Below are 25184 nucleotides of genomic sequence, written 5' to 3' on the forward strand. Positions count from 1 at the left end.
CCCCCCCCCCCCCCCCCCCCCCCCCCCGCGCTGAGGTAAAAGATGGCGCCGCCCCTCCGCTCCCCCCCCGCCTTCACCCAATAAAGCACTGCAAGGGGCCGGCAGCGTGGAGGGATTGGTTTTTATTTCAAAAGACAGTAATACAATTTCTCAATTTAGTATCAAAACACTTGATCTGGTTCTTTTCTCCAGATTGGCCCCTAGAACTGCTCCAACCAAGCAGCATGCTCGAACCACAAGCTACACACCGCGAGCTCGACATCTCCACACTCACGCCTCACAAAAACGACATCAACAATGCACAGCAAGATGGCTTGTACCTTATTAAGACATTAAGAGCACTCCTGGCCAGGAGAGGGAAGGCCTCGGCTTCCCCCCCCAGGGTAGGCAGAACTTTCCAAAGAAAACAAGACTTTTGTACGTAAGCTGTTAAGTTTAACCCAGCGATGAGTGATAAAGCTTGGTGCATCAGCACTGAGTGAAGGCAAATTCAACCCCTGTGTAGCAACGTGTTAGAGGGGCCGGGGCTTCTCTAAGCCTACCGGGAAAGGAAGTGGCCAACACTGGGGGGAGGGAGGGGAAACAACCCTTGTGAAGGTTCAATTGTTCAGATAACAGGCTTGGCTTTAAAAAAAATAGTCTGCTTTTGCTCAAGTTGCTTCTCCACAACAGTTACCTTAAAGCTGAAAACTGAACTGCTCTTTTGGCAAACAGCTCCTGGAGTGGAAGTTTTCCCAACAGGCCTCCATTCCTAGCCCGGCTCTCTGAGTCAGCGGCCCACAGCCAGGAACCATCACACACCCATCTTCCTCCCCTGCCAAAGCAGAGGGGCCCAGAGCTAATTAACAGAAGGTTAATATCAAAGTTTAAAGCCAAGAGCTTTTGAAGTGTTGCTCACCAGCCTCAGTTATTTGGAATGTTTACAATGGTTGCTACAAAAAAAGGTAGTTACAAAATGTATACATCTCAAACATGCTCCCCAAACATTATTGCATTGTTTATTTCCCTTAATAATGCTGTTTGAAGCTCTGCCCAACCTGATGACCTTTAACCCTGAGGTGAAATAGCAGATTTGTGTTTGGTCAAGTTGGCAACAGAAAGTAAACCCCGGTCCCCAAGGGTTAGAGGTCAGCAGCGGCTGGGCTGGCCCCCCATGGCATCGTGTGGCGGAGGCAGTGGCAGGGATCCATTACATTTCATTCAGGTCTAGCAGGGTCTGGTCCAGCATTCTTTGCGTGCAGAGATGCTCCTCTTTGGTGGATTTCAGTTTATCTGGCAGGAAGCAAGAGTTAGAGTTACAAGTCTGCTTAAGACAACCGAGAAACCTTCGCCAAAGAAAGCTTGCACTAGCCCCTTCCCAGCACGCTGCCGTAGCGAGGTCTCAGACCGTGGGTGCCTGGCTGGCTGCAGCTAGAAGCTCTGAAGTTACCTGGCTCATTTGTAGCCCTCGTCTCTCGTGCTGCTGGTGCTCCGAATTGGCACGGTCAGGAGGTACTTTTAGCTAGTGCTCTAGGCAGTATTTTGCATGCAGGTGCCTCAGATTGTAGCTAGCTTTCGCCAGGGCTTCAACACTTTCAGACAGCAGTCCCCCGTGGCCCAGCAAGCCACCCAAGAGCAACTCGAAGATTAAACACTTAGAAAATCAACCCCTGGAATTCCAATTGATTGTGCCCCCCTTCCCCCCCAGCACAGGACAGTGATGCCAAGCTGGTCACCAAGACCGTAACTACCTAGCAGCAGGGAGCAGACAACCAAGGACAGTGGGGCAGAGGCTGTTGTCGGGGAACAGCAGGCAGTGAGCAAGTAGGAGCAAAGGTGCTACAACTCTGCCCAGGACTACAGGCAGCTCGCACAGTCAGTTCTCACATGTTCCTTAAGCCAGGAGAGCTCAGATCAGCAACTAGCACTCTAGGTAGGCTTTACTCCATAGGTGAGCCCACCCTGGCCACTGAAGAAATCCACACGCCGGGACACCGGACAGACAGGCTGTAGAAAGATGTCCTTTAGGCACAGGCAGTTTCTCCAAGCTGCTCCCCACCTCCCCGCTCCCAAGGGGGCTGCCGAGGGGCTGCAGCAACCCAAGGTCAGAAAGAACACACTGCACACACAGCAAGAAGCATTCCTCCTAAGGCACTAGCAACTGCAGCGCTTAATGACTCCCTGCAGGCACTCAAGAGACAGCTTCGTGTCATGGATACAGGGACTTGGTTTCAAAATGTCCCTGAGCTTTCCCAACCCGTCCTGAGACTCCACAACTGCACCGGGATCAGGCCCCGGGCACGACTGCTTCCCCCAAAGCCTTCTGCCTAGGTCAGGACTCAGCTCTATATGAAAGTACTACAGGTGTGCAGTGTCTTAGACCACAAGGTCAGTCATTTATTGTTAGAAGCCATCATTCCATGCAGCAGGAAATCCTATAGTCATTCAGCTAACAGTAAATTAAGCCACAGCACTTGACAGGTATCTTTTAGCAGACAAGCCTAACTTCACCCCACTCCTCTCCTGGGGGGTGCAGCAGTTCTGGTTCCACGGAGGAGCCAGGCGAGACCGCTCAAAGAACTGCCAAGTCTGAGGGTTTCTTCACCAATAATACAGGTTACCTTTTAGAAAATTAGCTCTTAAATAAATTAAGTCAGAGGATGGATTCAACTGCCCCATTCAACAGCAGCAGTTGCATAAAATTTGCAAGTCTGCCAGTCTTAAGAGTGATCAGATTTCACTGTGGTCCACAGCACTGGTGGTCGCAATAAGCTTGCTTAATGGCATTAGTGGGCCCCCTTCTCAGTCACACAGATCATGCAGCGTTAGCTTCAGCTCGTTAGAGAGCAGGCGGTTTTTCTCAAGCTGGCTGTACAGGCGCTCTGCAGCAGCAACAGGATTAGGGGAAACAAGAGGAAGAGAGAAAAAGAGAGAAAGGGAAGGTTAGTAGAGTACCAAGACGAGCACATCAAATAACCTGTCTCCATAGCACGTGCCTCTGAAGATCAAGTCTAGGCTATTACACAGATGAAGCTGGGAAGAACAAAGCTTTGTGTTACCCTGACTTGCTTAGAGCTCAGATCACAGTGGAAGCCGAGTGTGGGCAGAAATGGAAGTGCTGCCAAGGGCTTGCGAAGGCAAAGGAAGAGAAGAACTCCAGAAGAGGAGCCTGCAGGCTCGGCTGCGCTGTACCCAGGTAAGGAGAGAGACCTGGGATGTGCTTTAAGCCTGCGGGGTACCCTGCAGAAAGACGTCCTACAGCAGCTGAACCAAGAAGCACCTTCCAGGGTGCGTCACGCCACCCGGCAGCAGGACTGAGGGCTTTAGGCAGCTGGACGGGGACGCGGGCAGCTAAGGACAGCAGAACTGAGATGACAGCATTTACCTAACCCAAAGGACACTTCTCCAAGGACGTGACTTTGTGCCACGCTAACAACCCACCACGTCTAAACAAGGACTGGAGACAGCATCTACAGGAAAGGGAGTACTAGTCTGATGCTCTCCCAGCTCGGGTCGCCTCTCAGCCACTGCCCTGCAGCCCATCAGCCACAACAGAAAACCTATTTAGCATCTGTTTTTGTCTGTCTACGCGGGCAGCATCCTCCCAGCCTGACAATTCCTGCATTTGGGGGAATTCCATGCAGTGAAAAATCCTTACACAGGGGCTTCCAGCCTGGTAGAAACAATCGCCACAAACCGAAGCAATACGCACAGCGTGCTGCCGTTGCCTGATGAGTTAGTATCTACAGCCAACTCTTGCTGGCCTTAAGCTTCTTCTCAAATCCTTCTGGTACTACAAGGTTACAAGATTCTGGTACTACGGCAAAGGTCTAAGATCCCCAGGAATCTATGGCACCCTCTGAAGGGGGTCTGCACTATTCTTCACTACTTTTGTCCAAGGAATAACTGCTCTTGAGCAAGACCTGGCTACATAAGGTTCAGGACGCTTGGGTGTTCGCATGGAGCAGCCAAAGCACAGCCCCCAGCCCCAGAGACCTAGCTCAGTCCCTCCAGCACGACAGCCGCACACGAGAGGGAATTCCACCTTCACCCAGCTCCTCTCAGCCCTCAGCAGCTGCCCTAGTGACACCTCACTCGGACAGGAGCTGGTAATGCCGGCTGTCCCTTCTTTGAAGCCACCAAGGAACAACCAGAGTGGCTGACGACTTCTGCCCCATTGCAATTTGACTACAAGCAGAGAGTTGTGGTGCAGGAGAGGAATACACTCGGAGCCAGCTTACACCGGAGCCTGCCTTGCACGTGGGCTACTCGTGCTAGGGAGCCTGCTCCTAGCAGGTAGGCCGGGCACCCTGATGGCAGGGTGACATGGGCTGGTCCCAGGTCTGGGAGGGATCCGCCACCACCAGAAGCATGAGCAGCTCAAGGCTGGTGCAACAGCTCCCAGCCTTCAAGCAAGCATTCCTGCCCGTGGACAGGGAGCTGTCGATCCACCCATGAGGGAGCAGCCTGACTGGGGTAATTAGCGTGACCTTCCCAAGACCTCGGGAATGGCTGCTCGACACGGAGCACTTGCTCAGGGCTGCTGGGGCTAGCTGCAGCGTCTGGCCTGCTCCCTTCTCCGCCCAGCCCGCGGGGCGGCCTTACAGGCCACGGGGAGCTCCAAGACCTGTGCCTCCTGGTCAGCCTATCTGACCTCACAGCTCCCCTGGGTTAACAGCTCGGCCCGTGGTAACCAGCCTGCACAAGCCTGGCAATCCAGTCAGACCAGAAGCCTCTCAAAACCTCCCAGGGCACAAGTTGCATCACCCACCACCCATCCAGCCAGCCTGGAGTTCCACCGGGACGAGCAGGGCAAGGGCCTGCCAAAGCCCAGCCCTCGAGAACATCGCTTGCGACAGCACCGTGCAATGGGGGGCCACCCGCCCCGCTCGGCCCCGAGCCGACGAGACCACCCTGCGAGGAGAGAGGCCGTTTCACAAGGGCAGGGAGCGCGGTGCTGCCTTGGTAAGAGCCGACAGGAGAACACCAGGCTGGAGGCTTCCCCTCGCCCAGACAGCTGTGAGATACCCCTGCCCCCCCACAGGACACAGCCCCCCCAGATTCAGCTGCAGGTCTGGTTGCTGAGAGGATGCTGTGGGGGCACACAGCTATTACCCCGCGCCCCGAGGTGCCAGAGCACCACCTGCCAGCCCTTCCCGAGCTATTCTCTTGGGAATTCCTTGCAAGTGCTCCCTCCTTCCCTGCCCAGACCAGCAGAGAGGGGCAGCCCCGACGCGGCACACCGCGTGAGAACAGGCTGGGGCAGCTCGGCACGGCCAGGCTGCGCTCGCTGCCGGTGCCACTTGTGCGGAGAGCGGAGCGCACACAAACCTGAGGCTCAGGAAACCACGGGAGGTGTCCCATTTCACCAAAACTCGACTCCTGAAGGGCTCTTCGGGCACTGTGGCAGACGAACCGACCCAGGAGGGAAGAGGTATCGGACAAGCCACCGTAAGGCAGCAGGGTTACGAGGCTGATCAGTGCTTATGGTACCCGAGCAACCGGCAGTGGCGCGTGCCAGGTGCTTGCTGCCAGCCGCAGAGCTCCGTGTAGTGCCACAGGCCACGCTCCTAGGAGGATCCTGCGACCCTCAGCCCCACACAGGGAGCTGGACCACCGCTGTGCGTGGACGCCCTGGCCCTGCTGCCCCCAGCCCTGTGCCTCTCCTTCCCGAAGCAAGGAGCCATCCGTCCCCCCCACAGGCACAGCAGGCACCCAGCCCTGCCCAGCTGGAAACCAGCCGGAGTGAGGCAATATTTATTAGCTTTCACAACTTGCCAGTGACCTCAGTGACTATCGGGTGCGGCGACTTCCCGCTGCAAGCCAGCGTTTGGCAACCAGTGCCAGCGAATGCCAGAGCAGGCAGGTGAGGACCATTGTCCTGAAGCAGACGGCGTGAGGACCTCTCGCTACAAACCCCAGCAGCCTACCCGAACCCACAGAGCGTGCCGTGCACCGAGGCAGCGTTGGCAGGGCTGCGATGCACATCTGTGAGCCAGTAAGACACCCAAAGGGGAAAATCTAGTGCGTTAATGAAGTCTGTGTATTCCACCAGCACGGGTAAGGTTATGCTGGTTTGAAGTTACTCTGAAGCAGCAAGTGCTCACTAGAAACCCCTTTCCCAACAGCACCAGCCGTTCCATTCACTTTATACAGGAGTTGTTTTTCCTTAAAAAAGGTGACATCATGCTCAAGCAAGAGGCAAGAGAAATACAAAAGGAGCTTTATAGCTCTACACAAGATATGCAGATGAGAACAACACACTCCCAGCTACACCCAGACACTGAAAAGGGCAGCCCCTCAGAGCACGGCAGTGTCTGGCACATCGGGTCAAACAGAGGGAGCTTTGTGTAGGAGCAAGTGCAGCATAACTGGGGGCTGCTGCTGCCGTCAAGCTTCAGAGTCTGCACAGCACGCATTCCCAGGGATGCCCTGTGCACAGTAACTGGAAAAAGGTACTGGAATTCAGAGTGAGATGAGGAGAGCACGAGTGCAGGGTGCGGATGCAGAACAAGCCACCAAGCAGAGAGGCAAATCCAAAGCGGAGTTTGGAATCGCAAGACTTATCTGTGTGAAACAGAAGGAGACACTAGTTTTAAGAGAAACTTAATGTTTGTGCACGGCAAACTTTGCTCAGGGAGCTTTCCAACGCTAGCGTTAAGGCTCTTCTCTGCAGCGCAAGTACCTGGCCTCTCCTGGGTTAGTGGTAAGGACTGTGCAGAGCAGCTGTTAGCAGAACCCACCGCCAGTCTCAACAAAAGCCAAGTAGCAAGGTTGCAGGAACACGAGGTCAGCTACTTCCACAGATCACTTCACGATCCAGCCCATCTCAAGCCTGTTAGGGCAATTCCTGAGGCATCTGCTCCAGCACTGCCCACAGCCACTCCCAGGAAGAATCCCGAGACCGTGGCCCAGCGGCTCCAGCAGGCAACGAAGGCACGTTAAGCCCTTCCCAGCGGGGCTGGGAGTTGCGCTGGAGCTCAGGTCCCAACTCTGCCAGGCCAGCACAGCACTTGGTGTTACACATGCAGCTCACAAGGCCCTGGAGTTAGAACGCAGCATGCTGCCGGGAAGCCTCAATCCCAGAGGCAGAGATCTGTAGAAGTAACCTAGACAACGCAGTGCCATTGATTCTCCGGCTATGAAAATCACAGCAAACCAAGCAAGCTCCGGCGGTCTAGCCTGCTGAAGCGAGAGGCAAACACCAGCCAGCTCATATTTACATGGAAGTCATGTCATTCAGGGCGTGGTCCAGTTCCTCACTAATTGCTTTGTACTTCAGTTTCTGGGCATAGAGCTCATCTAGAAGAGGTTTAGGAGGAGAACAAAAGGGAAACAATGAGGGAAGGCAGAGGAGTTCTTCCAACACCCTGGGGCAGGAAAAGCAGTGTGGGATTTGTGAACAGAAGAAAATGAAGTCAGATGTGGAGCCACCACGACTGTTGGACTCCGGTCGCTCCCGAGCGACGGATGGGAGGTTTCAGACAGCCCGGGGGCAGCCTGACCAGCAAGGGCCCTCCGGGACTCCACGCCAGCTGCGAGGGGAGCAGGGCCGACAGCTCCAGCCCCGCCAGCTCGTGAGAACAAGCCGCCGGGAGCTTAGCAAGAGCCACGGGCAGGAGTACCAGGGAGGGCAACGCCACCTGGGGAGGCGATTGCGACACCTAAGGCAGGCACGGATCGATGGAAGCGCTTTGTTCTCACCTTCGGTTTCAATATAAAAACCTGTTTGGGAGAAGTCAGTTAAGTAATAGTCCTGAGCATCAGAGGGAATTCCCATCATGTGTGTACACAGCTCAGCAGGATACGCCGAGCAGACGGGCCACACCTGCGTTCTCCATCAGATAATGGAGCAGACTGGCAATCACCCACCTTCCCGTGGAGGAGGCAGCCTTGAAACTCGCACTGGTGCGCTCCTTTCGCATTGCACAGCGCTGGCACGGGCTCCTCCCAGCACTGGCTGCCCAGGCTGCGATACAGCTGGTAATGTTGTTAACTGCTTCGCGGAGCCCAGAGAACTTTGTCAGTTGTCATAAGCTAGGTCACTTCCACAGCACGGCCGGAGACCGGAGCCAAATCTCCTGGTCAACGCGTTTCAGGGGCAGCACGCAGGGACTCGGAGCTTTTGCGGTTCTCCCGGATCACGAGGTGGCTCAGATTGCTGCTTGGCTGCAGTTCTGGAACGGCTCAGCTGACACCGCTGCTATTTCTAGATAAAACTCCTGAGTGACTCCAGACTGTAGGATGTGGCTTTGAATCTCCAAGACCTGGCACTAAACGACCACTAAGGCACATGCTGTGGTTGGGGCAGGAGGCCTGGAAGAGCTCTGGCGTGCCAGCGCAGCCGCTCTAGCCACAGCTAGCTCTGGAAGAATCCAGCCACAGCCCCAGAGCTAAGGCAGGCACGTGGAGCCTTCTCCTTCCGTGACTCAGGGAGGGTTAGGACTCTGCAACGGCAGCCTCAGGAGTGCTCCTGAAGTTTTGTGAAACCAGGAGGAGGAAAGGAGCCCGGCCTCGGCCCCACACTGCACTGGTGGGACTTGCGGTGACTTTATCTTGAACCGACGCTGGGGGGGTCTGAGTCTTCCCGGGGCTGGTTTGTGACCCGCCGACTGCGGTAGCGCTGTCTGCAGACAGCCACGCACACGGGATTCCACACACAGGTACGTTATCGCAACCAATTCCTGTGGAGTTTGTTGTTTTTTTCCCACACCACTCCTCAAATTGGGTTAAGCTGGAGCACAGGAATCCAGTTACGCTCCCGAGGACACCACGACCCAGGCTTGAAGCTGCGCTCTCTGGCCTATCAGACACGGCAAGGCACTCGGATCGAAAGCTCGAGGCCTGCCGCAGCATGGCCAGGGAATTGTTTCCAGCAGATGCACAGGGCACAGCCCCGGGACCTAAGGGGCACCAGCCTCACCCCAGAGGCTGAGCCAGGCTTTGCTCCCAGTACCAAGGAGCTCTCCTTCCCCAGCTCATCACCACAAAGTCTTTGGCTCCCCAGCCCCAGCACGTACCTTCCAAATCATCGATGGTCTTCTCCAGCTTGGCCACAGACCGCTCGGCGAATTCAGCGCGGGTCTCCGCCTGCCAGACAGGAGCCAGTCAGTCAGCAACAGCTTGGGGGTGCAAGGGGCCACAGAAGCAACAGCCTGAGGGTGCTCCCCCTGGCCAAACCGAGGCCATCCCGACACGGTCACTCACCTCTTTGAGTTTATCAGTCAGGATCTTGATCTCTTCTTCGTATTTATCCTCTTTTTGGGAGTACTGTGGGAAAGGAGAGGTGTCAGCAACCAGCAGCAGCCCCGTGCACCTCCCACTCCAGAGCCACGGCCTCAAAGGGAGGCTTAAACTCCTCGCTGCGCTGCACGTGCCCACGGACTGCCAACTTCTTCACACCCCTACCCTGCTCCAGGAGGACCGGGTCAGACAGCAAGTCCCACACCGTGCACGCAACACAGGAACCCGGGCACAGAAAAATTCTCATCCCAGCAGCATAAACATCTCGGCTGCTCGAGCCTGCCCAAGGCAGGGAAGGGCCGGCAGACTTCCCGCACTCCCCAGCTCCTACAGCATCAGCCCTGCGCTGAGATCCGTTAGCTCTCCTTGCTGCTTAAGGCTGCAAAGTCGCAGTATTTCCATCCCAGTGGGTGCTCCGCTGTCACACCCCCTTCTAGCAAAACAGAAACGTTTCTGGCCCTTTGAAAAGCCGCCCTACCTTCTCAGCCTGAGCCTCAAGAGACTTGAGATTGTTGGTGACATTCTTCAGCTCCTCCTCCAGCTCGGAACATTTACTGTGGGGTTTTGTAAAGAAAGGGGAGAAAAAAGGAAAAGAAGTGGGAGGGAAAGACAGGAGAGAGGAGAAGTGAATCCATGTGCAGGGGAGACCAGGGAGTTCTTTAGGAGACCGTCTGTGATCAGACTGGGTGGGACCCTGCTCTGAAGCACTTCTGCAGACAGCAAGCTCCCTTCCAGCCGCCAAGGTCATCCTTTAGATACGCTGCCAGCAGGCGCACAGGGCACCGGGCTGAGCCCTTACACAGACCCCTGCCAGACCCGGCACCTCCATGGAGCAGCCGCACGTCTGGTTCGCTGTAAGGAGGGAAGCTGCTCTGGAGGACTGACGGGCAGCCGCTCAGACAGGAGTGCTCGTGGGCAGAGAGGACAGAACATTCCAGGACAGAAAGACGCAATGAAGCGGAGAGAAGGAGCGCAGCAGGAAGACCACAAGAGTTCTGGTTTAATGGGTGGAGAAGGAACGGTTAGTACCTTTTCTTCGGCAACAGACAGACACTTCAAGTTCTGGTCCATCACTCTGATCTGCTCCTGCAGCTCCCGGACACGACTGTTAGTGACGGTCGCATGATGGCACAAGCCAGGTGGGGGCAAGGGTCAAAAGGAGCACCGATAACACAATACCGCAGAGCAAAAAAGGGGGCAGGGGAAAAACACAAAGAAGTCATGGTCACGACATGCATGTCTGGGCAGGAAGCACAGCGCTGCAGCTGCACGCATGCTAGCTTTGTTAGACAAGGCCCACGGTACAGAAAGGCCCTGACCAGCTCCTCCAGGACCTGCTCAAGCATCCAGACACGTGGAAGGAGCCCACACCGCACAGCCGGTGTCCCTGCTCCAAGCAGAAGTTGTTCAGCTGGCTGAGCAGCAGCGCCCACGGCTGCAGCGGTTACTGAAAACAACTCGAGGCCACAGAGCAGCCCCAGCCCCGCTCTTGGGCATCCTGCGTGCTGCTTCGTGGGAGGCCTCGGCCCTTGCAGGACAAGCACCGTGCGCTCGCGTGCCCCATAGCGGTGTGCAGGGAGCCAGTGACCAGGCGGACGGAGCAGTGCTGGGGAGAACCGAGCGGGGGAGGATTCTCTGACCTCCCACAACTCCGCTGCGAGGCACCCCGTGCTGATTGTGGTGGACACAAACACATCCCCGGTGGATCTAGTCCTGCTCGGAGCGGGAGAACACTCCCAGCTCTTTTGTCTGGAGCTCTAAACCCACCCTGTACTTCAGGCCTTGTGTAACAAGGTTAGAAATGCCGAGTGTTAGTTCCCATGCGCAGGTAGACATGCCAGCCACACGTGAGCAGATTACTCACGACTCTGCAAGCTCAGCTCTCTCCTCGGTGCGCTCCAGATCTCCTTCTATGATCACCAATTTCCGGGCAACCTGCGGGGGAGAACCAGAGGTCACAGCAAGGAAGATTTTGCACATTTGTGCGAGGAGCGAAAGGGAACGCCCGCAGGAGTTCCTCTGGCCGGGGAAACAGCGATGAGGCTCAGAGGGCCGGGATCTCCCCGCACCACGTCTGAGAGAAGCCCTGTCTGCAGGAAGAGGAGCTCCTGGCCAGGGGCAGCTACCCGGGAGCATCCGAGCCTCACCTCCTCGTACTTCCTGTCCGCCTCCTCCGCAATGTGCTTGGCTTCCTTGAGCTGGATCTCCTGCAGCTCCATTTTCTCCTCATCCTTCAGAGCTCTGTTTTCGATGACTTTCATGCCTCTGCCCAAAAAAAAAAGCGCAGCAAGCGGTGATGCATGAAACGGTCCCACACAGGCCAGCACAGCTCCGGGCACAGAGGACAGCGCGGAAAACAGACGCTGCTGGGCTGAGGCAAACTCAGCAACATCGCCTGCTCAGAGCTAACTGCTCCTCGGAGCATTACTCCAGCAGCTCATCGGGCTCCAGGACCACGAGAACATTGCTGCTGAGAACGAGTCAGGATGTCGCAGGGACTCCGCACGGGCGAGCCAAGCACTTTCCAGGCCGAGAGGCAGCAGGAGCCAAGCCCTTATGGCAGGACGTCAGCTGGGCCAGGCTGCGCAGCGCAGCGGCCAACTGGGAGGGCTCTGACGGGACCGCTCCCCTCCAAACCACATCCCCAGGGCAGGAGCTCCCTGCCGGGGGGGGGGGGGGGGGGGGCGCAGCAGGAAGAAGCCCCCAGCCCCAGCAGCGCCCTTCACCAGCCCAGGGCTGCCCAGACCCCGCTTACTTCTCCCCCAGAGGGGGGTTGAGCAGCAGCAGGCAGCACTGCTCGCCCTTAGCCTCAGGCTCTGCGATATTCCTGAGGGCAGCAGCATTGTTTGAGCGGCTCTGCACCGGCTCCCACACCCTGCCTTGATGTGGCGGCCGCTTCCCACCCCGCGGGAAGCCCAGGAGGTGGCCGGCACCCGGCCCTCCGTCGGGAACGCGCCTGGGACTCAGAGCGAGAGCAGCAGCAGCCCTTGCTCACCTTTCACTTTCATCTGCGGCCTTCTCCGCCTCCTCCAGCTTCTGCAGAGCCGTGGCAAGGCGCTCCTGGGCCCGGTCTAACTCCTCCTCCACCAGCTGGATGCGGCGATTCAGAGATGCCACTTCTGCCTCAGCCTGGGGGGAGCGGAAGGGGTGACTCAGCCCGCAGCAGCCGGTGCGGGGCAGCCGAGCTCTGCCCGCGGGTCAGCGGCGGCACGCAGGAAAGCGAACCGAAGCCGAGGGGCTTTGCCCACGTTTTTACACCAGGGCCTGCGCTCCCAGGCGCCTGCGAGTTGAGCCTTGCAACATCGAGCACGGGTTTGGCTGCGCAGCAGGCACCACGCGGGTTTCTCGCCCGGCAGCTCGGGCTGACACGACAGCTTCAGCCGTAAGCCCTAAGTAGATGACTTACACTAACGACTTCTCCGCAGCTGCTCTAATCCTGCCCGGCCATCCATCAGGCCCATTTAGCCACCATCCCAGCGCCCTCTGACAGCTGCTATTTAGCACCACGCATGTGATCTGGACGCGAACGCTGCTTGGAACAAGCCCTCTCACCAGCAACCTGAGATGATCAGCAGGGCTCAGGGGTCTGCCCGGCGCTGCACCAGGCTCCGCAGCGGGCTCAGCCGATAGCTGCAGCGCCGGCAGCTCCGGGGGCTCGGACTCCGAGGAGCCAGCCGCGCTCCGCGATGCGCCCACAGCAAGAGCCAAAGCCTCGGCCAGCCCCGAGGCCGCTCCTCGGCCAACTCATTTCTGGAGTCGCGAGCTGCCGAGAGCCCGCGGGCTCTGCACGGCTGCCAGCAGCACGACCACGGGAGCGAGCGAGGCTTTAACGAACCCGCGGGGTCAGAAGGCGTCGCGCGCCCCCAGCCAGGCCTGCTGCAGCTCCATCGCCACCAGCCACGAGGCATCTGGGGCTCGGTCTGTGGCGAGCCCCAGGCGGACACCGAGAAGCCCTGGGGACACCGACACCCCAGAAGAAGCCGGCATCCCCTCCAGCAGGATTTCCACACCGCTGCCGAGGTGGAGAGCGCTGCGGCCATCTCAGAGCAGCACGGCGACCCGCCACAGAGGCCAGTGCGCAGGCACATGCCGGGCATGTATGAAATATCCCAGCCGCTTGTGACAAAGCCGCCTGCGAGGACGCGCTGCCTCGAAGCGAGCCCGCCGATGCCCAAGGAAGGAGGAGCAGCGCGATGAAAGAGGCCAGTGTTGGAACGGGGCCCGACACAAACCACACTCGGGCCGGGGAGAGGCTGCCGAGCTCTTCCCCGCAGCCAGCACAGGAACCCCGAGCTGCTTTCGGAGGGGCTGGGTGCCGGCGCCCTGCCCTTCCCCACGGAAGCTCAGAGAAGCCGGCGGGCTGCCACAGGGGCGGCCGGGCCCCGCCGAGCAGCCAGCACGTTCCTCCGGAGGAGGAAGTGGTCTGCTCGAAGAGGAACACAACGATGCGCTGAGCAGAACCGAGAAGGAGGCTGCCTGGCACACACGCGTTTCGCCTCCTAAAGAGGCAGTGAGCTGTCAGGCCGCTGAGCCTCCTCCTGCCCCCAGGGGACGGAGACGCCCCAGCCCTCTGCTTCCTGCCCTCCTGAACCTCGCCGTCCAGCCCCGGCTTCCTGCGGGCAGCGCAAAACCCACCCAAGAAAATCCCCTGCTGCCAGAACTGCCAAGGGCCTGATCCTTCCTTCCTTTCTGCCTTCCTTCCCCGCTCACGGCAGTGACGCCCCCAGGCAGCCCCGCTGCCCACCAGCACCTTCCTGCCCCTGCGGGACGGGAGCCCCGAGCCAGGGAGCTGCAGAGAGCCGGCACGGGGCTCAGCACCGCGTCCCGAGCCCACGGGGAGCGGGGCAGGGACATCCCTGGGGACCCGGGGACCAGGACACAGAGCGGCTGCGAGGCCGGGAGCAGGGATCCGCTCGGGTGCGGGAGGCTCCGGCCGGCGGAGTGGGAGCCTGCGGGGTCCCGTGGGTTCCCGTGACAACTCCGCGGCTGCGGGAGAATTCCCCACGGGGCTGCGAAGGAAGAGCCCGGCCGGGGGCTGGGAGCGGCCCCGGCTCCCCGCGCAGCACCGGGGGCACAGCACCGCTGCCGCACCTCGCCCCCGGCCCCGAGCCGCTCCCCGGGCACGGCAGGATTCAGCCCTCGGGGCGGAAAAGCCGCGGTTTGGGGGCAGAACCGGCGGAATCGGCACACGCGGCGCGGATGTGCGCGGCCACCCCGCCCCGGCCGCCTCCCGCGGCGCCCCCGGCGCTGCTCAGATCCCGCGGCACCGGGGCACGACCGGGGGGGGCCGCCCCGTGCCGGCCCCCCCCGCCCCGCCCCCCCCCCACGGCCCCGCCGCAAGATGGCCGGGCCGCTCCCTCCCCGCGCTCGGGGGGCCCGCCGCGGCGCCCGCCCCCCGGGGGCACCGGGGGGGGGGCCCCCCCCCCCCCCCCCCCCCCCACCCCGGGCCGGGTCGCGCCTCCTCCTCGCCCCGGTCCGGTCCCGGTGCGGTCCCGGTACCTGCTCCCGGTTGCGGCGCTCGGCCTCCACCTCCCGCTGCAGGCGGTCCGCCCGCTCCTCGGCGTCGTCCGCCTGCTGCTGCAGCACCTGGATCTTGCGCTTCACCGCCTCGATCGTGGTGGCCCCCGCCATGGTCCCGGCCGCTGCCGCCGCGCCCGCCCCGCCCTGCGATACCGGAACCCGCCGCCCCGGCCCCGCCGCCCGGCCGTGACGTCACTTCCGCTCCGCACCCCCGCCGCCCCGGTCCGGATGCGGCGCGCCCCGCCCCGCCCCCCCCCCCCCCCCCCCCCCCCCCCGCCGTTGCCGTGGCGACCGGGAGCAGCCGCCGGCACCGGGGGCACCGGGAGGGGGGGCACCGGGCATGGCCCCCACCGGGACCGGGGGCACCGGGACCGGGAACACTGGGACCGGGGGCACTGGGGGTGTGGGCATCGGGCACGGCCCCCACCGGGAGCAGGAATGCCCGGGACATGCCCCGGGGTACCGGTGGCACCGGGCACAGCCCCCTGCAGACCCAGGACGTGCCCCACGGGGTACCGGGGGCACCAGGGACAGCCCACGGGGGACCAAGGCCTTCCCCCCCCCCCCCCCCCCGAGGAGCGGGGACACCGGGCACAGCCCGCACCGGGACCAGGCCCTGTCCCAAGGGGAACCGGGGACACCGGGCCCTGCCCCGCAGCAGCCTGGGGACACCGGGGCCGACCCCACGCAGGACTGGGAACACGGGGCCTGTGCCCCCCAGCCCCCGCCCTGCCCCCCACGGCCCCCCCAGCCCCCGGTGTCCCACGGCTGAGCACCGGGGCGCCGAGCACCGGGGCCGGGCCGTCCCGCAGCCCCGCAGGCCTTATACGGGCACGGCCGGGCCGGCGGCTGCGCATTCCCGGGGGCTGAGCTCACCCCGCGGCCCCCTCCCCGCCACGCTGCCAGTCACCGGCTTCCCGCCCTCGGGGTCACCCGAGGTGCCTGGCTCTGAACCCCCGACCGCTGCCAACGTCCCCCCAAAAACGGGCCGAAAAAAACCTTTTCCCGCTCCCTTCTGTGCTGCTGCCTCGCTCCTGCCCTGCTGTGCGCCAAAATCCGGCATTGCGACGGCGTCAGCCCGGGGTAAAACCCTGGGGTTTGGGGTCCGGGCACAAAATGCTTGAGAAAAACACGGCCGGGCCCCGGGGTGCGCTCGCAGCCAGGCTGTCGGGCAGACGGAGAGGGAAGGAGCACCGGAGGCTGGTGGGGACCCGGGGCCGCCTCCGCCACCTCTTCCAAGTCCCAGGGGCACGTCTGGAGGGCTCGCGGGTGCCCTGCACGCGCTTGGCCGGCCGAGTGCCCAGGCACGTCCCCCGGGACGAGCTGGTGAGCGGAAGGGCCCGGCCCTGTGCCCACGTGCGAGCGCTGCCTGCGGCTGGCAGCGTCCGCTCCCCGGGGAGCTCGGCACGGCCAGCACTCGCGGCCGCAGTGCCCACTCTGCCCCGACGGGCCGCGGGGCAGCCGGGACGGGGACGAACGGGATGCAAAGTGAATGGGGACGGGGTCCTCAGCGCCGCAGCGATGGAGAGGGGCAGGAAAGCTGCGGGGAGAGGGCGCGAGGGTGTGGGAGGGCAGGGGGGGGAAGGTCGAAGGGTGCGAGGAGGGACAGGGCTCCGGGAGCCCCGGTGAGCGCAGGCAGCGCTGTGCCTGGTGTGCCGAGCTCCAGCTCAGCGCCTTCCCGAGCTGGGACAGCCAAGCCACGGGGCTGTGGAACCGCCTGGGGGCTCGGGGAGGGCTCGGGGAGGGCTCGGGGGTCCTGGTGGCCATAAGTGGAACCGGGACAGCCCAGCAAAGCAAGCCCAGGCACCGGGGCTTGGGGTTCTTCCCCGCTGCGCTGCACGAGATCCGCGTCTTCCCGGTGGGGAGCCCACGGGTGCTCGACTCCCCGGGTGCTGGAGGGTGCCAGCCCCTCTGGCCAGCAGATGCCCGCAGGTGACAAACGGGGACATCGCGCCACGTGGCTGCCAGGAGAGCGGCCGGGCGGCGAAACCCTGCACCGCTCGCGCCATTGTTTTCCTGGAAAGGGCGGCCAACAATAGCAGGACTGTGCAGTTGTCGCGCTGCCCACGCGGCCCCCGCCTGCCCCGGGGGGGACGAGCGGCTCCGTCCTTCTTTGGAGTTTGGCTCCTCCACCGGCAGCCGTGACTCAGAGCTCCGCAGGGCCGGGCGCTGACCCTGTGCTCCGGGGACTGCTCGCGGCCGCCAGCCCCTTGCCAGCCTCCTCCCAGCCCCCTGCGGCTCTGCCCCGGCCCCCTGCCCCGCTTCGGGGACCGTCCTCCGTCCCCAGGGCTGCGGGAGGGCCAAGCTCTGCGGGGAGGCTGCCGTCAGAGCTCCCCGCTCTGTCCCCTACCCCCCATACGTACGTCCGCCGCCTTCTTCTCCGCCAGCTCCAGCTTCTCCTGGGCGTCTTTCAGGGCCTCGGAGTACTTGTCCAGCTCGTCCTCCGTCCCCTTCAGCTTCTTCTGCATGGCGGCCAGCTCATCCTCCAGCTGGAAGGGCAGTGGCCGTCACCCCAGGCGGACACCCCCGGGACCCCCGCGGGGTACCAGCTCCCGCCCCAAGGGAGAGGCTTCCCTCCCTCCTCCCGGACCAGCTCTGTCCCCCAGGCTCCCTCCCGGCCCCGCGCCACCCAAACTGGTGGGGGCTGAGCCGCGGGCAGCCCACGACGGGGCTGCCATGAGCAGCACTGCCCCACGGCACGCCCCTGACCTCAGCCGTGGGGTTGTTACCGCTCTGGATTTGCCCGTGAAGCCCCAGCCTGGATGGCTCAGCCCCACGGAGCATCTCTCGCACCCTTCCCGTGCTGCGATGGCTCCGGCAGGGCTCCGTGGTGCAGCTCGGGGACAGCCATCACCCGCGCCCCTCCCGGTGCTCCTGTCCTACCTGCTTGCTCCGCTCCTCCGCCTGCTTCTGCTCGGCCTCCGCCTGCTCCGCCCGATCCAGGGCGTTCTCCTTGTCCAGCTTCAGCATCTGCATCTTCTTCTTGATGGCCTCCATCGTCGGCGGGGCTCCGGGGGGGCTGCAGCGGGCAGCGGGGCGGGCAGGGGGCAGGCAGGGTGGCACTGCTGCCCGCCGCCCCGCCGCCCGGTTTATCAGCGCGCCCCTGCCCGCCGGGCGCGGGGGCTTTGCCTTTCTTGGGCCGAGCCGCCTCCCCGCGCTCCCAAAAAGTCTCTGCTCGGGACCCATTGTGTGGCGTGGGGGGGTCCGGGCGGCCGCGGCCTTATTTGGGCTCCTGCAGGACAGCTGGGGCAGTTATAAAAAGCAGCGGCAGGTCTGCGGGCAGGGGGTCCCGCATTGTCCTGGCTGCCCGCCCCCCCCCTGTGCAAGGGGACACCCTGGCTGGCGGCACGGGGACACCGTGTCCCACCCCGCCGGGCACCCCCTGTGTGTGTGCTGGCAGTGCTGGGATGGGCAGGGGGGGCTGGGGGGGCCCGGTGCCCAGCCTGGCACCCTCTGGGGCTCGGTGGCACTGCTGGGCACCCGCAGCGTGGGTGCCACCGCTCCACGGCCGCCAGGACATGCTGGGGAGGCACCGCCCCGGGTCCTCGTGGCACCAGAAGTGAAGCCCCCCCCCATTTGCACCCAAGCGGGGGCTCAGTCCATCCATGTCACCGGTGTCACCAGGCACCCCCGGCTGACATTTATCCGTGCCCGGGGGTGGCCTGGCAAAGGGCGAGCTCAGCCCGCTGCTATTTTCAGAGCAGGAGCTTAGCAGCAGCCCCCAGCCCAAATTGCTTGGCTCAGCGGGGAGCAGCGGGGGGAGCCGAGCCCCCCAGGAGCCCGCTGAGCCCCCCAGGAGCCCGCTGAGTCCCCGCTGGTGCTCGGCCGTGGGACTGAAGATGCTGTTGGCATCCGGAGGAGCAACTTCCCCCGGCGCAGGGAGGAATTGGCAGGGAGCGAGCTCCTCGGCACTTCTCACGCTGCCGGGGGATTATCGGCCTCCTTGGGGCCAGCCCTGCGAGCCCGGCTGGGATCTCCCACGGGGGACATCGGCTACACCCGGCTGGGGACAAATCTGGGGGCTGAGCGGGGCAGGAGGGAGCCACGGGGGGCTCAGTGCCCACAAGGGGTCCTGGTTGCTGCCGTGCCCCCTGGCTCCGTCCCTCGGGAGCCGTAATTAGCCGCCAGCCCAGGGCAGCGGAGCCAGCAGTGGGCACGGGGCCACGCGCCTTCGCCCTGCGCTCGTCCCAGTGTGGGCGGGGGACAGGTGGCGAGCGCTGAGCCCGCGCGGGCGGCATCTCGGCGGGTCGGTGCTGGGCGGCCCTGGCGCTGTAAGAATATGTTTGATATTTAGTTGGTTTTCCAATAAAACAACCTAATATCAAACATATCAGACAGAGGCAGGGGCAGGCGGAGCTGGAGGCAGACAGGACCCGGGGCTCGGCTGCCTGAAAGAGAAAGAGAGAGGGCGAGGCGGAGCGGGGCCGAAACTCCTCGTCGTCTGCCTGGGCAGGGCCTGGGGGCTCCGCACGTGCTGCGCCCTGGCCTCAGCGTCCTCGGTTCTGGGCTCCTGCTCCATCGGCTCTGGGGTCCTTGGGGATCTGGCAGCCAAGAACAGGCAAAACGCAGCGGGGATGAGGCTGGAGCAGGGCAGTGCTGGCACCGTCCCCTGGCATGGCACCACGGCACGGCGTGGCACGGCGCAGCACGGCTCGGCACGGTGCGGTGGGCAGCGCTGCTCACCCCGTCCCTGCGCATCCAGGGCCGAGGCGACGCCGCGTCCATCGCTGCCTTACCTGGGCCAGCTCGGGGGGCTCCTCGGCGGCTCTGGCGCGGGGGCCGCCCGACCGCTGTTTATAACCGTGCTCAGCTGCACCCGGCGGGGGGACGCGGCTGGCGAGCGCCCCAGCCCCACGCACGTGGCCTCGTTCCCATTAATTACCACCCATCGACGTCCCCCTGCCCCCTCCGCGCAGCCCCGCGCCCTTGCCGTGGAGCGCAGCCGGTCGATACGGGTCGATGGCCCCGCGCCGCCTGCTCCTGCCCCCGGTCACACGCCGCCGTCATTAGCGGGGACGTCGATACCGGGGATCCGTCCCCATCCCGGCAGGCTCCCCGCTGCTGAGGGGCTGCGTGTGACCCTGCCCAAGGACGAGCCCTGGCCGGCGCTGGGGGGCTGTGCCCCACGTCCCCTCCTGATCCATCCTGTCCCCGTGCCTTTGGTTTGGGGGAGCTGCCGAGGACGCAGGGTGTGCAGGAGCATCCCCTCCACGGGTGGCTGGAGGGGGCGAGCGCCTTGTGTCCTCCTGCACCGTCCCTTGTGGGAACGTGGTCCCGCTGCCCTGGGCACGGCTGGGTGACAAAACAGGGCCCCAGACCTGCTGCGGGGCGGCCGCTGGGACACGGATGACCCCGTCCAGCTGGGAGGGCACGCGGGGCCTCGTGGGGTGCCTGGCACCAGGGGAACAGAGCTGGGGGCTCTGCGGGGCCCAGACCCACTGGGCAGGACGTGGGGCAGGACGTGGGGCGGCCAGAGCCCCAGTACCGCGGGGGGACGGGGACACAGCCCCTGCCCAGGCTGCCTCTGACAGCCGGGAGGGTGGCGCTGGGGGCAGCAGGACACACGTGGAAGCAGCGCAGGGCCGGGCCGCGGAGAGCTGCGTGCGGCGGCGGTGATGTGATGTGAGCCGACAGACGAGCTAATGAGGGGCCGTTGGCGGGGGGGTGCCGGCCCCGCGGCCCCCAGCCCTGTCAATAAACTGAGCCCGGGCAGGCGCTGATGGGCCCTGGGGCCGGGAGACACCAAGGTCGGGCACAGGCAGCGGGGATGAGGGGCAGGCGGGGGCTCAGGGGGAGCCCAAACGGCGAGCGGGGCCATGGAGCATCGCACCCCAGCCCCGTCCCTGGCACTGGGGGTACAGCGGCGTGCGGCTGGCACCGGGCACCGCACCGGGAGCGGGACCTGACCAGGGAGCACGAGGGGCTGCCGGGGCCACGTCCACACGTGGGGCAGCCAGAGAGAAGCAGAGCAGGCGCGCGGGGGCCGTGCTGCCATCTCCTGGCACAGCCACGGCCGGGACCGCGTGCCAGGATTGGCACAGAGGGGCCGCAGGCGATGCTGCTGGATCCCAGCCGTGGGGATCGGGCTGCGCTGCCCCTTCCCTCTGCCCTGCGGCTGCCCCCGTCCCCAGCGGGCACAGCCCCGTCTCGCTCAGCTCCTTTTATTCCCCGGTGCTGCCCCCGCTCAGAGCCGCTCCACGTAGAAAGCCTTCCCGAGCTGCCGCAGCTCCCGCTGGTGCTGCTGCTGCTCCTCATGGAGGAGCCGGCGCAGGGCGGCCCGTCGGACCTGCGGGGTGTCGGGGCCAGCGGTGAGCCACGTGCTGCCGAGGGGTCCTGGGCCCTCCGCTGCCGGGCAGGAGGGTCCCAGAGCCGGGAGCACCCCGGGGACGAGAGGCACGCGCCGCGGGCAGGGCAGCGTGCCGACCTCACCGTGGTTTGCTCCTTGGAGGCCAGGCACAGCTCCACCGCCAGGCTCCCCCGCAGCGCCCCGAGGGACATGGCCCAGATCCGCTCCTGGCGCTGGGGGTGCTCCCCAGCCGCCTGCCCCCAGCTGCAGGGACACGGGGTGACAGGACGGATAGGGTGATGGGACAACGGGGCGGCACGGGGTCCCCGTCCTCCCTGCTGTGCCCCCCCTCCTGGCGGGACCCCTTCACCCCGGGGACCCCCTTCGCTGGCTCTACCTCCGCAGCCCCTCGGCGCAGGCTCTCTCCTTCGCCAGGACCTGCAGCAACCAACACATGGGGGGGGGGCTCGAACCTGCCCGGGCTTTCCCCATGCGACGGGGATGCAGGACAGTGACCGCCCCCACCTGCTCCTGCCGCAGGGACAGGGTCTGACCGGTCGCCGCAGCCATGGCTGGTGCCGTGGGGACCCCACAACCGCCCCCTGCCCCAGCCGGGCCGTTAGCACCGTTCCCGGAACCGGCGTCGCCGTCACCAGGGCGGCAGCGCGGTGACAGCCCCATGGTGACCGCTGCTGCCTTGGATCCCGCAGGGAAGGGCTCCTGGCAGCCAGAGGCCCGTGGCATGCATCCAGCTCGGGGTAACTGTTGTTTTATTAAACAGCAATTAAAAAGAGTGCAGAGGCCCGGGGAAGGGGCACGGCTCCCGCCCCACGCGGCAAGCAGCGGGTGCTGCCGGCAGGACGCCGACATCCAGCCGGGGGCTGCGAGCTTTGGCCCCGAGCCGGGCTCCCCCCGCCGCCAGCAGCCCCTTCCCCTGGGCTCGGTGGCCGCTGGCACACGAGGCGCTGGTGAGAGCGGGAGGAGCCCCCGGCAGGGCAGACGGGACGGCTGAAGCTGGTATTGGTCTGCCTGGGACGGCCCCAGACGGGCAGCTGCAGGACAGAAGCCCCAAGAGGCACCGTGCCCGCCGCGGGGAGAGCTGCCCCCCAAACTATGTACAGTCCGTGCAGGGCCCCGGCGCACACGCGGCTGAGAGCAGCGATGGTGCCATGGGGAGAACGAGCGTTTCAGCGGCCTTCGGAGAGGAGCCTGAGCTCAACACAGACAGGACGGACAGGCAGCATCAGCCCCTGCTGGCCGCCACGGGGAAGAGGAGAGGTGGAAGAGAGCGCTGGCTGGGGGCGATGTCTTTTAGAAATAAGCTAAAGCTGACCAGAGTTTATTCACAGGGCCGGGGCTCCGAGGCGCTGCCGGCCTCCAAGCCGGAGCAACGCCCGCAGCACGCCCAAGCCCGACGCAGGGGGGCCGCAGGGGCCGATCCCCGCCGGGTTTGGCGGGCGGGCACGGCGCTGTGCAACGGGCTCCTGCTGCAGGGAGCTCCCGCAGCTGACACGGAGCCTCCGCTGAGCTCCTATACCCGGCGTCGTGCAAGAGGGAGGCCCGAGAGCGCGGCCGCTTCCTCCCAGCGCCGCCTGCGCGCTGACCGCGGCTAAAACTCGCCCAGGACTCCAAGCTGCACCCAGCGAGGGGCTGTGCTCCCGGCAGGTCCCCGGAGCAGCGCTCCCCGCCCCGCTCACAGGGTGCTCTCCAGCGTGTTGTAGTTGTCCTTGAAGCTCTTCAGCTCCAGGAAGTGTTTGGCACGTTTGCTCTTCTGGCTGGAAGGCAGGTAGGTGACCTGGATGGTGGCGGGGTTGGAGACTTCGGGCGAGAGCGTGAGGTCCTTGGCTGCCGACTGGTGCTGCCGCTGGCTGCTGCCTCCCCGCGCCTTGGTCCTGCAGAGAGAGGCACCATCACGGCGGGGGAAGGATGCGGCCCCTCCCCGGCGTCCCTGGCTCAAAGGTGCAAGCAGCAATGTGGACGCGCCCTGGCAACGACCCCAGAACGCACCTAGAGGCGGGCTGCAAGGGATAAGCACAGCTGGAAGCCCAGACCGCCGTGCCTGGCGTGCCCAGCCTGCTCCTCAGAGGCTGGCTTTGTGCCCCCGAGCCCACCCTGGCTCACTCCTCCCCGACAGGCTGCCGAGGCCCAAGAAGCCAACGCCGTCCCCCAGCAGCCACCCGCCTGGCCACACTCACATGTTTGCCAGCTCGTTCAGAGCATCCTGGTACTTCAGATATTCTGGCTTCCCAAAGACCTGGCCGCAAACAGAAGAGACCCTGCAAAGCCCGGCCGAGGGCCCGGCGCGATCCCGGCCCTGCCAGCCCAGCAGGCCGGGGGGCGGGAGCAGCCCCCGCGGGGCCCGGCGCTTACCCCGGTGCCGTAGCGGGCGCTCTCGTACCCGTCCAGCAAGGAGTCGATCAAGGCTTTGCGGATGCCTTTGAAGGAGGCGCTGGAATTCCTCAGCTCCAGCAGGTAGGCACAGAAGTTCTTCCCTATTAAAGCCTTGGGGTACCTCCCGTCCGCGTGAAACGGTATTTCTAGGAAACAAGCACACCACGCCGCCGTCTCAAGCACGGGTCAGACGCTGGTGTTCGCCCACAAAGCGAGACGAGCTCGCGGCTAACGAAGCCTCCCACCGCTTCCACCGCCTCCGTGCGCCGATCGCTTCCACCGCGGGAGCGGAGCCGACCCCCAGGCAGCCCTGGGGGCACTCAGTGACTGCTGCTCCCCAGGGGGGGCCGTGGTTACCACGGGACCGCTGCCCGACGCTCGCTCTCTTTCCTATGCGCTCCCCCCTCCCTTTCCCTCCCACGCCCCCTCGCCTACCAGACGTCCTGATTGCATCCAGCGCCTTCATCCTGTACAGGTAGTTGTAGCAGCCTGGAAAGAGAAACCCGGGCTGAAAGCTCCGCGCGACTCGGCCGCAAAAGGCAGGTGGGGAGAGCGTACGGGAGCAGGGCGCAGCGGCACACGGCGCTCAGCCGGCCGCGGGGAGCCCAGCGACGCAGCTCAGCCCCCGGGGAGCGACCGCCGCAGGCACAGAGCCCGCCGCGGCCCAACGAGGCTGGGGGCTGTCCTGGAGTCCTCCAGCTGGCGCCCAGCGAGGGGGTACCTTGTGTCTCCAGCTGCAGAAGTCTGCTGTCGTCCTCGGCTAGCAGCCGGGGCTCGTACTTGATGTCTTGCACCCGTGACAGCCGAATGTCGATTTCTTCCTTTAAATCCTGCAGAGAATAAAATAAAGCACTTAGAGCACTCGCTTCTTCAGCGGGATTCTAAGCGGGACTACAGGCGACTCCGGAGGGCTTCCTGGCATAAAGCAGGGGGAATCCCAGCCCTCAGCAGCTCCCGGCGAGGCCGTTTCAGAGCGGACCCCGGCAGGGACGCCCCCACCCCACCGCCGGGCACCCACCTTGGGCGCGTGCTGCCCAACCGGGACGTGGGGGCCGCGGCGGGACTTCATGGCGAAGCGCATGATCTGGCGTTTCACGAAGATGAACAGCAGCACGAAGACCTAGAGCCCGCCGGGGGGACAGGTGGTCAGAGCCCCCAGCCGCACCCCCGGCACCCCCCGCCCAGCCCCACGCCCCAGCGGCCTCAGGACCCCGCTGGGTGCCCCCCGAGCCCCCCACTCGCCCGGGACAGCCCTGCGAGCAGCCCCCCGCCGCCTGCGGAGGCCCCAGCTCTCATCCCTCCCCCCTCCCCAGGCGCTGCGGGGCCGGAGCCGTGCGGGACCCTCCAGGCCCCCAGCCCAGCCCCACGAGGACGCCGTGCCGGCTCCCCACGGACACCCCGGGACGTGTCCCACGGGAGCCCCACGCGGTACCGGGGCCCACCCCCACCGGGGACTGGGTGACAGGACCCACGGGGCCCCGCACGCACCGGGTGACGGGACCCACGGGGACCGGGGCCCACAGGGACCGGGTGACGGGACCCACGGGGACCCGGTGTCCAGCCCCACGGACGCTCGGTACCAGGCCCCACGAACACCCGGTACCGGGCCTCACAGGGATCCACGGGGAGCCGGTGCCCGTCCCCACGGGGGTCCTCACACACCGGGTGCGGGCCCCACGGCGATCTGGGCCTACGGGCCCCACCGGCACCGCGTGACGGGCCCCACGCAGCCCCGGGACCGGGCCCCCCAGGCCCCACGCAGCCC

General features: G+C 64.4%; 3 protein-coding genes across 22 annotated transcripts in view; all 3 read right to left on the minus strand.

The window, feature by feature from the left end:
* Positions 1–880: 880 nt before the first annotated feature.
* Positions 881–17768, minus strand: TPM3 (tropomyosin 3). 19 transcript variants are annotated; one of them, XR_004756098.1, is made up of 13 exons: positions 17626–17768; positions 17106–17231; positions 12218–12351; positions 11370–11487; positions 11087–11157; positions 10252–10327; positions 9187–9249; positions 9000–9069; positions 7203–7281; positions 5311–5380; positions 2957–3012; positions 1867–1986; positions 881–1272 (listed from the first exon to the last, which is right to left on the minus strand). XR_004756098.1 is itself a non-coding variant. In XM_035346509.1 (12 exons), the coding sequence occupies exons 1-11, from the start codon at positions 17737–17739 to the stop codon at positions 1909–1911; spliced, it is 999 nt and encodes a 332-aa protein (XP_035202400.1). In that variant the 5' UTR covers positions 17740–17760; the 3' UTR covers positions 881–1272; positions 1867–1908. The 19 variants fall into 19 exon arrangements, 14 of the variants coding, with proteins under 14 accessions (XP_035202400.1, XP_035202401.1, XP_035202402.1 ...); XR_004756097.1 differs by lacking the exon at positions 10252–10327 and adding an exon at positions 9701–9776 and having other exon boundaries at positions 17626–17762; XR_004756100.1 differs by lacking the exons at positions 17106–17231; positions 17626–17768 and adding an exon at positions 14722–14927.
* Positions 17769–20893: 3125 nt separating this feature from the next.
* On the minus strand, positions 20894–21892 carry C25H1orf189 (chromosome 25 C1orf189 homolog). Of its 2 annotated transcripts, XM_035346526.1 has the most exons (4): positions 21554–21892; positions 21426–21466; positions 21172–21292; positions 20894–21028 (listed from the first exon to the last, which is right to left on the minus strand). In XM_035346526.1, exons 1-4 carry the CDS (start codon positions 21770–21772, stop codon positions 20927–20929), a joined length of 483 nt encoding a protein of 160 aa, XP_035202417.1. In that variant the 5' UTR covers positions 21773–21892; the 3' UTR covers positions 20894–20926. The 2 variants fall into 2 exon arrangements, with proteins under 2 accessions (XP_035202417.1, XP_035202416.1); XM_035346525.1 differs by having other exon boundaries at positions 21426–21892.
* A 686-nt stretch (positions 21893–22578) lies between these two features.
* Positions 22579–25184, minus strand: part of C25H1orf43 (chromosome 25 C1orf43 homolog) — a 2844-nt gene continuing 238 nt past the window's right edge. Inside the window, exons 2-7 of the mRNA XM_035346524.1 lie at positions 24438–24539; positions 24141–24249; positions 23855–23908; positions 23399–23565; positions 23224–23282; positions 22579–22920 (exon numbers count right to left, since the gene is read on the minus strand). Coding sequence (XP_035202415.1) covers positions 22722–22920; positions 23224–23282; positions 23399–23565; positions 23855–23908; positions 24141–24249; positions 24438–24539 — 690 coding nt within the window. The 3' untranslated portion in view covers positions 22579–22721. The remainder of the gene's footprint in view (positions 22921–23223; positions 23283–23398; positions 23566–23854; positions 23909–24140; positions 24250–24437; positions 24540–25184) is intronic.

The sequence above is a fragment of the Oxyura jamaicensis genome, chromosome 25 (assembly GCF_011077185.1).
Source record: "Oxyura jamaicensis isolate SHBP4307 breed ruddy duck chromosome 25, BPBGC_Ojam_1.0, whole genome shotgun sequence".
NCBI classification, from domain to species: domain Eukaryota; kingdom Metazoa; phylum Chordata; class Aves; order Anseriformes; family Anatidae; genus Oxyura; species Oxyura jamaicensis.

What these genes read in the sequence shown, in the direction of transcription:
- TPM3 (XM_035346509.1), bottom strand. Translation starts at nt 17,739, where the DNA reads ATGGAGGCCATCAAGAAGAAGATGCAGATGCTGAAGCTGGACAAGGAG. An exon ending in CGGACAGGAAGTACGAGGAG is followed by an intron (nt 11,158 to 11,369) that starts GTGAGGCTCGGA and finishes TCTCCCCCGCAG; the next exon opens with GTTGCCCGGAAATTGGTGAT. An exon ending in GACCATCGATGATTTGGAAG is followed by an intron (nt 7,282 to 8,999) that starts GTACGTGCTGGG and finishes AACCTCTTCTAG; the next exon opens with ATGAGCTCTATGCCCAGAAA.
- C25H1orf189 (XM_035346525.1), bottom strand. Translation starts at nt 21,772, where the DNA reads ATGCCACGGGCCTCTGGCTGCCAGGAGCCCTTCCCTGCGGGATCCAAG. An exon ending in TGCGCCGAGGGGCTGCGGAG is followed by an intron (nt 21,293 to 21,425) that starts GTAGAGCCAGCG and finishes GTGTCCCTGCAG; the next exon opens with CTGGGGGCAGGCGGCTGGGG. An exon ending in CCTCCAAGGAGCAAACCACG is followed by an intron (nt 21,029 to 21,171) that starts GTGAGGTCGGCA and finishes GACACCCCGCAG; the next exon opens with GTCCGACGGGCCGCCCTGCG.